This window comes from Musa acuminata, chromosome BXJ1-10, assembly GCF_036884655.1.
Source record: "Musa acuminata AAA Group cultivar baxijiao chromosome BXJ1-10, Cavendish_Baxijiao_AAA, whole genome shotgun sequence".
Classification (NCBI taxonomy): Eukaryota; Viridiplantae; Streptophyta; class Magnoliopsida; order Zingiberales; family Musaceae; genus Musa; species Musa acuminata.
The window spans coordinates 25,857,562-25,867,500 of NC_088336.1; the positions used below are offsets into that span (position 1 = coordinate 25,857,562).

The 9,939-nt window shown below is 40.2% G+C and overlaps 2 protein-coding genes across 4 annotated transcripts; one reads left to right on the plus strand and one right to left on the minus strand.

The window, feature by feature from the left end:
* The first annotated feature begins 668 nt into the window (after positions 1 to 668).
* On the plus strand, positions 669 to 1,313 carry LOC103969766 (phytolongin Phyl1.1-like). The gene has a single exon (XM_009383416.3). The coding sequence runs from the start codon at positions 669 to 671 to the stop codon at positions 1,311 to 1,313; it is 645 nt and encodes a 214-aa protein (XP_009381691.2).
* A 638-nt stretch (positions 1,314 to 1,951) lies between these two features.
* Positions 1,952 to 9,555, minus strand: LOC135583750 (auxin response factor 7-like). Of its 3 annotated transcripts, XM_065087118.1 has the most exons (17): positions 9,268 to 9,555; positions 9,068 to 9,182; positions 8,839 to 8,998; positions 8,459 to 8,683; positions 7,650 to 7,765; positions 7,352 to 7,447; positions 7,187 to 7,243; positions 6,177 to 6,329; positions 5,950 to 6,034; positions 5,343 to 5,433; positions 5,053 to 5,217; positions 4,578 to 4,697; positions 4,424 to 4,499; positions 4,074 to 4,242; positions 3,112 to 3,623; positions 2,698 to 2,888; positions 1,952 to 2,581 (listed from the first exon to the last, which is right to left on the minus strand). In XM_065087118.1, exons 4-17 carry the CDS (start codon positions 8,493 to 8,495, stop codon positions 2,425 to 2,427), a joined length of 2,025 nt encoding a protein of 674 aa, XP_064943190.1. In that variant the 5' UTR covers positions 8,496 to 8,683; positions 8,839 to 8,998; positions 9,068 to 9,182; positions 9,268 to 9,555; the 3' UTR covers positions 1,952 to 2,424. The 3 variants fall into 3 exon arrangements, with proteins under 3 accessions (XP_064943190.1, XP_064943188.1, XP_064943189.1); XM_065087116.1 differs by having other exon boundaries at positions 8,839 to 9,182; XM_065087117.1 differs by having other exon boundaries at positions 8,789 to 9,182.
* Positions 9,556 to 9,939: the final 384 nt, after the last annotated feature.

Here is a 9,939-nt window from a genome sequence, read left to right on the forward strand (position 1 = left end):
GGTTTTGGCCATTTGATGTTTATAATATGCGGAAGACCATGGAATACCAGCTATTTCAAGTGCGTGCATTGATTCCTTCTCTCTCTCTTAACGAACACATTTATTGTAGAGAGACAAATGGCGGAGTGGACTTACAACAACTGTGTTACATACAGTTCATGCCATCAAAATTTTGTAATGCCCAAGTAGTATTTATGTAACTTTTGCTTCATTCATAGGGAAATCATTCGATTATGATCATACATACGGCTGAGGTTTAATATTGATAGTGATTCAACATCCATATCCAAATCGGATTTTAGGTTGTGAGAATCATACTTGGTCAAAATAAAGTCGGGTGTGGGAATCATAGGGGCCAATTATAGGGGTTTGGTCAACGGCGCAAGAAGTCTACGAGCTGGCGCGTGCGGCTAACTGCCGCCATCGTCAATTCTGCTGTTCCGGCCCTTTCCCAAAGTCAAAATCTCCACCCTGTACCTGCCTCCCACCTCCCACCCTCAACGATGGCAGTCCCATCTCTATTCTTCGCTCTGTGTTTCATCGTAACCTGTCTCTCTCCCCCTCCCTCTTTCGTGCTGTTAAGAACTCTCTCGTGCTCTTCATTCTTATCCAATCCTTTCTCTATCTCCGTGAATCCATTACCATCTCGCGGCAGTACACTCGGCCCCATGAGGTCTGCCTCCCTTTCTTCTTTCGCTTCTTCTGCGCCCAGAAACATTGTCTTCTTCAGCGTCTCCAAGGAGGAGAAGAAGAACCTCTTGTACTCCTACAATGGCGGCGGCCACGAGCTGCAGGCGTTGGCCCTCAACTGGCTGGGCCAGGCCAAACCCTACCATTCCTGGCACTCCCACACCGCCGACAACATGACATTCGGGTTCCTGATGCACGGCGGGTACACCTTTTTCGCCATCGACAACGCCGGCAGCTCGGAGATGCTGCTGTTCCTCGAGCGCCTCCGCGACGCCTTCGAGGCCGCGCCGAAGAACGACAGGGTGGAAGGCGAGCTCAGCTGGGTCGTCAGGATCGGGGCGGAGAAGGCGCGCACGGAGGAGAGAAAGCCAAAGGACGTCTACGGCGGCGGCGGCGGCGGCGGCGGCGGCGAGTCGAAGGTGGATGTGCTGCAGGAAGACGCAGGTGGCGTGGTGTCGTCGGGGAGGAGCTCGAGCTCGGTGCTCAAGGCGCAGCAATGCGCGCGCAGGTTGTGGTGGCGCCATGCGAAGACCGTTGCCGCGGTCGACGTGCTGCTATGTCTGGCGATGTTTGCGGTGTGGTTGGTGGTGTGCGAAGGCCTTCAATGTGTTGGTCGACGATGAAGCCGAAGTGCATGCCGGAGCTGTTCATCCGAATGGATTCCAAGTAGCGTTAGCGTGCTGATCTTATGGATGGTCGGTTGGTGGAGACAAGATTGGACCCTGTTGGTCTTCTAAATGTATCTATCTATTGGTTTGTCCTCCCTAATACGCCTCATGGCAGAGATGTACGGTCGGTTGGTTATCCAGGGAATAGACCTTTCGTCACCCAACACTGTTAGTATTCCATCTGTTACCATTGTTGTAAATAATCTGGTTAACCTGCCTGCTTGCTAATGGTTTATTATTTCCCACTAGTCTCAGGCATCGGACGAAGTCCGACTTTATGTCATGTCACCCATCACAGATGCCCAAAAACAACGATCGTAAGAACAATAATAATAAAACATATAGAGAGATATAAACATTTTTCATATTCGATTTTTTTTTCTTTCTGTTTTTAATTCTAAATTCTCAACAATCTCTTCACTGTAAACAGTATTCGAAAGAAAGTGGAATTGACAATCAAATTTGATCTTATCAGCAGCATCACCATTGAAAGATTTGCATGCAAACCTGCTTATACATTTCATTTACATATAATGATCCACATCAGAGTCCGATTACTAAGACACAAATTTGGTAGATGGACAAAAAAAAAAGGGGATAAAACATCCATAATTTCTCATCACTAAAGGATGAACATCAAATATTTATGTACATAACTATTAAGGTTCAAGCGAATATAAGTGTCTTTAACATGGGCAACAAACATATTTAGAGTAAATCATCCTACTTGGACGCAGCAGCAACATATCTATTGTATCAATAAAGAAAGGTATTCTATTTACTACCGAGGAAAAACACACAGAAACAGTGCTATGAACGCTTGCTCGCTATCCTAATGCATCATCCTTTCACATGTCTGATCTAACGACACCACCATAACCATCACCTAAAGTGTCATCGTCCATCCATCTTTATCCTTACCATCACCAGACAACACGGCAACCTTGGTGACAAAAAGACCCCATGTTGGTTCTCCTATACCAATCGCCCAACCTCCACGGAATAGAACAAAAAGAGCAAGGGAAAATCGTATTCCTACTTGGGAAGGGCAGACGCGCCGGCAGTTCTAATTGGCAACAACGTCCGCATCAGCATCAAGAAAAGCCTTCTCTGAACCAGACTTGGCAGCCTCACCGATGACTGGAAGCTTTTTCTTCGGACAGAGTCTCTTGGCTTCTTCACTTGTGTAAATATACATCTTCCTCACCATACTGCAGAACTCACTGTATATCCATGTACATAAATCAAAATTACTATGGTGCCAGATGTTCAGACACACCTCTCAGAAAGATTTAAGCAGATAATTATATTGTTAAAGAGGAAGTTTTTGGAGCCTTACTGCCAAGGATCATCGCCGACCAACATCATGTCATCCTCATCATCTGTGTAGACAACCACCCACTTCTTAACTCCACCAGAGAGCTCTCCTTCAATGTCAAACATCTCTTCCAGCTTCTGCACAAGTTGATCATATCCGATTAATCTCGTCAGATCCACTGCCCTACCCACTGCCATACCCTGCATGTGAACCTGCACAAAGAGAAGGTGCTTTAGCATACTTTCAAGCTTCAAATAGCAGCTGCTGCAGGAAACAGAATTTCTTACCAGCATCTCTAACAAAAATAGTTTTCCAAGACTTAAATAATGAGTTTGCCGTTGCCAAAGGAGTATAGTTTCAACTTTCAACATTTAGATACAAAAATATGTTTGTCAAAGTATGTCATCAAGTTTAAAAGGAAAAGCAATCCATAACCTTTGTGCAGCTTCTCAGTTGCCGGCCTTGCGTCTCCTGAGCTAATTTTAAGCATAAATTCTCTGGCTCACTGTTGACTGCAGCTGCATCAGACTGGTCAATGTTCGATGGTCGTGATTGTTGGTCTGAATCCGCTTCCAAAGATGTCGCTGGCTTGTCCAGCCCAACACCTGAAATTGTAGGAACTCGCGATGTTTCTTCTATTTCAGAACTCTCAAATAGCTGAATCCCAAACAGCCTGCAGCCTTTGCCAGTTTCCTGCTTTTTATCACATGGTTCTCTGTTGATGCTTACTGAGAAGGTATCACTTTGAGTTTCTGTCCTAATTGGCCAGCACATGTGGCCACTGGCAGCAGTTGATGGAGCAATGTTTGCATTGAATCCGATGGAACTAGGCTGTGATGCTGATGAGAATAGAGACGTTGGTTTGGATGGTGAATATAGCTTTTCACCTCTTTGTGACCCTGAAAAAGAGAACATTTGGCTATTCTCGACCTGGAATTTCCAAGTACCTGCAATAAAATAATTACAATAGCGAGACAGGTGCTAAGAAAATGATCTGCAGAGAAGCATTGCAAGAAAAACCGGATCATCATTGCAAGGAATACAAGTGCATGAACAAAGGATTCCGTGTCAATCTATAATGAATGTAGGCTACCTAATCTGTCAGAACATCTTGAGTCCTGAAGAGTTGAAACTTGATATGACGCAAAAGACGAGCACAAAAGGTTTCCAATTTTTTCTTACTTTATCAGAAAACTTACTCGAAGGCATGCAAGCGTAAATTAATTCATAGAACGTCATACACAATTGGTGGATGTGTTTATAATGTTATTTCACATGGAATCATCAAGAAACATTTACTTAAATTCCAAAGAAAAGACTAAAACAACACCACTCGTTAAATCTGGTTCTCAGATACAAGAGAGATTGAAAGCAGTTACTGATGGCAAAATCCATACCAGGCGCAGGAGAAGGTTCTGGTAACATGACAGATGAAGCTGGTGGTCGTGTTCGTTTGATTCGCTGGACTGGTTGGGAGGTCGGAGGAGTAGCTGCCACCAGTGGCTCCAATTCCCAAGGTGAAACACTGTCTGGACGTTGTATAGATGATGATTCATCCCATTGGACCTAATCATAAAAAACAAAACTCTTACTAGGTACACGAAAAATTCTGTGATCATTCAGAAAACATAGTATAATCCAAATGATAAAAGGTTCCATGTCATTACACTGAAAAGAGAAACGCTTTCAGAAACATTTATTTGGCATCATACTTTGTATCATACGAAAAATTTATTTGGCATTATACCTTTAAGGATCTCCATTCTGAATCTGCCCATTGAGATGATACCTTGTCTATAACGGCAACAATAGTACCACTAAATCTGTAACAATATAGAATGTGAACTTAGTACAGTGTGATAGCATGTCTAATTTTTAGTTTACAAAGACACCAAAATTACCTCCTTTCAGGAGTTTCATCACCCTCAAATCTCATCTTAAACCTCATCCCAACAGACAACTTGTAACTCTTGGCTTCTAGATACTTGTTGAGACTAATGAGAAACTCAGATCGACTTGCTCTGGAGCATTAAACATATCTTTATGTCAGATTCTATTTTTGAAAAAGAAAATAAATTAAAATTCACATCTAAGAGAACTCTGTAGCTCGGATGTATTGAAAACCAGTACAGAAGGCATAAAATTAGCTAAATGATTAAGACCAGAAAAAACCAAATGTCATAATGCAAATTCTTCATTACAAATTTAAGAAATAGAGAATATATACAAATAGAGAACATAATTGCATTAAAAAGCTGGACCATCAATACCCATGAAACAGTATACATGAACCTAGTCCCATATTACTTGCAAGCTAGCGTGTGAGCAAGAATAGCAAGATATTCTGAGAGCAGAAATGCCAACTAAAAGTGTAACCTTGGTTTGTAGAAAACAGAAAAAAGTGTCCCAGTAGTGATAGCATGAGATGCCGTTGCAAGAACTCCAAGATGCATGCTGTGACTGGATATCACGGATGATGGCATATTATTTAGTTGCCTCATGAGCCTCCTGACACCAACTCGCAGCTCACCGTTTTCCCCTCTGCCATGAGAATGTAGATAGTAATTCCCAAGTACATAGTAATTCATTTACAAAAGTGCCACAATTTATGACCAGAAAATATGTTGAATTTCTCAAATGCCCAATAAAAGCAATGATTTTCTGACCTTAAAAATATAAAAGCATCACCAGCTACCAACCGCTTCGAGCTGACATATACACTCCAACCAGTTGTAAGCAGATGGCGCCTAGGTTGACCTGAAAGAGTGAAAATGCAAGTCTGACTCCACCATCTATGAACAACATGATCCCTACTTCGATTCTGAACAATAATAATATTTGATAAAATCATGAAGGTTGCAGTTTTTCAACTCAGATTTTATTGAAGAAAATCAATTTTGACACCTTATGTTTATTTAGGTACTACAAAAAATGCATAATTTACTAAAAATCACATACTGACCCAAAATATCAGCTAAAACCATAAGACATATCTGATCAAGAATGCTTTCTATAAGACAGAGGTGTCTTGTGATTTATAGTAAACTTTTTGACGAAAAATGTTTTGTTTCTTTTTTTATCAGTATAGAGTCATCCATACTATCAAAGAACACAAGATGTCATATGCAGTTGTCAAATTAGCAAAGAAATTCTCTGGTCCACACAAAAACAACGAAAACTAGATAACGACTGGAGAACCTTAAGTTGCAGCAGTAGCATAGGAAAAAGAATGCATCTTATAGAGATTGACAACTGAATAAATATAATATAAACCTCGAAAAATGTGACGAAACCGCCACTCATTTTCATGAAGATCTTTGGCAACTAGTTCTTGCCAAGGTGGATCCTGAGTCATATCCTACACAAGGATGAAAGGATTTAGCAAGAAATTTACAGTATGTGAAAAATAAAATGCTAATCCAATTCATCTGCAACAAAGTTCAAAATCTCCTATTTGGATTGATACATGAGCATATAAGCAACTTGCAATAGCAACTAACCAATGGAGGAAGGCATTCATCTGCATGCCTCCTGAGAACTGAGAAACCTCCATGGGTGCTTGTGTCGGAGGCAGTTAAAGTCTTACAGAAGGAATGGATCTTGCACCTTTCAGGCTCAGGTAAAGGAGGATCTGGACTAGTGATCTCACCTTCCTGATGCAAAGAAAAAAAATAATCTTGGTATAAAGTATAAACAACAAAGAAATAACAGAAGAAAAATATAGTAGCATCAAAATCAAAAGACTAATCATGTAAAAGAAGAAAACAACTATCAAGATACATAAGTTGTTCTTGAACTTATAATCAGAAAAAATAATTTCGTGGAAGAAATAGAGGAAAAACTTTCATAGGAATACATTGCTTATAATCAACCCATAAGAAGCAACTAAAGCTTCTATTATAACCTCAAATCGTCTTAATCTCTAAAAAAAGAGCACCTCAAATTATCAAGGGAGTTTTACATATATCTACCTTTCAAGGTTTGAAAATAGCACATTTGCCCCTTCAAATTTTAATATTGCATATATATCCCTCCAAATATTTAGATTTTACATATATATCATGATAAAATCTTTCATATATGCCACTCCCACTAGCATCCAGCCAATAAAGCCAAAGCCAAAGCCAAAGTTAACTACAACTAATCATAGTTATCACTAATTCAATTTTTTTTTCAATTTTTAAATACCTAAAACATCCTTTATTACTTTCACCAATTATTTGACCTCTCATGTTTGTTGACATTTGTGAAGAGTGATTACAATTTGAATTCAACATCATCATGCTAGCAATGAACCAATGGCTGTTAACTACATATAGCATATTTGCAAGTTTTTGAGCTTTGCAAAGATATATATACTAAACTTAAATTTAGAGAAGCATATACAAAATCTCTAACTTTATAAGGATATATGCGCAAATTTACCAAATGCTAAATTTATGCTAAATTTGGAAACACTGCATGACATGATTTCATAAACAAAATATAAACTCCATAAAGAAAGACTCACATTTGGTTCAGGTAACAGTGTAATTTGTGCATACACTTCATCTGTATCTGGTTCTGCCTATGATGACATTATGCAAAGAAAAACATATCATTTCTTTATATTACACCATCAAACATGATGAAGAATGGAAAGGTAGAAATTAAACATGACCCTTAAAGAACTTACTTTTAGTTCGACATTCACCACCTTACACAGGATTTTTGATGGTAGATTGAACACAGGCACATGCTGGTCAAGCCCCTGATTTGTTGATGCCTCCAGCTACGACAAGGCAGAAACAAAAAAAAACACTGAGGCAGAGAAGACAATCTATCCAATTTTATTCTCTCATTTAACAAGATAATGTAACCATGATGGAATTAGTGATCAACTACCCTTTGCCAGAAGAGCTGTATCACTAGTAGCAAGTGACCAAAAACACTCAAACCAAGTAAAAGAAAGACATTCAAAAGCTTGCAAGCACCTGTTCCATGTGACCTTGGGGAAAGTAATATGCTCGTTCGCCTTTACGAGGTAAGGTAACCAAGGGTCCAGCACATGCATGCCATAGTTCATCATACAAGGCATCACCAGAAGTCCCTGGAGAAAGAGGAATAAATAATATAAATTGTTACTGCAGCTCCAAGAACAAATGAGTTGTAAGACTAACCCATGATTGAAAGATCATTATTTAGAAATATTCCGTCTATTAAAAGGAAATTTTAAGGACCAGCAGTTTAAAAGAGAATAAAAGAATAGTTCTATGAGGCTACGACTTGGGAAAAGGACAAGCCAAAATCTTTACAGAACTGCACAAAATCTGAGAGACTTGAAACCATCAAACATCTTGAGGAAACAATACTGAAAAAGAGCAAACCCTCTTAAAAATGAAAAAAAAAATAATTTTAGAACCAATAAGAAGACTATGAAGGAAACACAAGAAAAGACAAAAGGTAAATTGAAACATCCAACCAAGCAGCACATTAACAGAACTTAAAGTGAAAACAACAGAGGACCAAAAAAAATCACGTAATGTGTGAGAAAAGCTAGCCAAAAAAAACTTTTTAATTTGTGTACTTAATTGATTTCTACAAAAAAAAATATTTATATATCCAGGAGCACGGATTTCCTCAAGGTACAAAAAGTAATACATAAGGCAAATAGCTAAAAATAGAAGAGAAAAAGAAATAAAGATTGAAAGGAACAGGATATCTCAAGCATAAAAAAGAACATATTAGAAATGCAATCATGGAAAAGAAATAAATATTAACTTAACAAATACTAAACACAAACCGATAACTGATGAGATATTCAGGTGAGGCAACGCCATGTTGCCTTGAGAACGCACTGAACCCCCTCAGCAACTCAATTAGGAAAGAATTGATCTTTAAATAAAAGCGCAATGAAATAGATAGTTTGTCCCCATCACCACAAATCTTTCACCACCGTAGAACGAAACTCAAAGCAGATGATAAACAACGGAGGATATGATCTCTTCTTCTTCTTCTTCTTCCAAACCTTCAAGACAAAATAAATATTCAGAAAAGCCCAGTGATCACACATGTATTAACTCCAACCCCAAATTCCAGTCCACCTAGAAACCCCTAGGAAAGCAACATAAACCTGGTTACTTCCGTGGAGGTGCAACACTTAGCCTTGCATCTGAAGCCTACCTCTGATCCCGGCTTTGACGTTTTTAGTCCGGTGAAAAAGGAACCCTAGAAGCGTTCCCTCGCAGCCCCTCTACTCTTCTACTTACAGGACACCATCTTTAACGGCCGAAAGGTACAATAAAGGCGGTCCTCTTCGCCTCTCCCGGGTTTCCCGAAAGCCCTGTAACAGAAAGAACACGCCTTTGCTGCGAATTCCTCTTAAGAATCACAGATCTGAAGCGAGTAACACCAGAATTTTTCCGGACTTAAAAGCCCCAGTACGATGTTGAAGTTTGTTTTGCTCTGGGCACCAGATCCCTTCAAAATTCGTGTCGACCTTCAAGTTCCTCCGATATAACGGAATCCTACAGAAAGAACAAGAAAACGAATCGACCGAAACACTAAGAACACTTGATACCGACATGAAGAGCTCAAATTAGATGAATCTACCTCAATCGATCAATATTCAGAACTCCAATCAAACTTCCTCTTCGAAAGCCCCTAAGCACCGGACAGCATCCCAGTTCCACGACGGACGAAGCACCAATCCTTCGGAGAAGACACCCGAAACCCGAAAAATCCACAATTCCCACCGAAACCTATCACTTTCCTTTCCGTTCTCTGGTCGGGGAAGCCGACGCAAAAACTGGGTCGATCTGAACCCTAAATCAAAATCAGAATCGCGAGGAGGAAGGATACGAAGGAGAGCATTTGCAGAAATGTCCGGATTTAAGGAATAAGGATTGGGTCTATTTTTTATTATTTCTTTGTGTGTGTCTGTGCTGCCTCTGCGAGACCCTACACGGCCCCTTCGGCGACGCTGTCTGCTGCCCACCATATATTTTATACAAGGCGCGAGACAAAATGTAAATTGCAACCGTTCCCTTTGGGCGCCACGACAACCTTCTTCCCGATTTGACTCATTATTTCCTTTTTAAGTCGCTTAGGTGTCTATCATCCGAACGCCACTGGACGAAGCATTTTGCAAACCGTTCTTGGAGGTTAGTTCTCTCTCTTGTCCGCTTCCTAGCGCGCCTTCTTCCATCCCTTCCCCCGCGGGTGCAAGTCACCTATCCGGAACCAGCACATCGTACGGATCATACGTCTCCAATGTTGACGCAG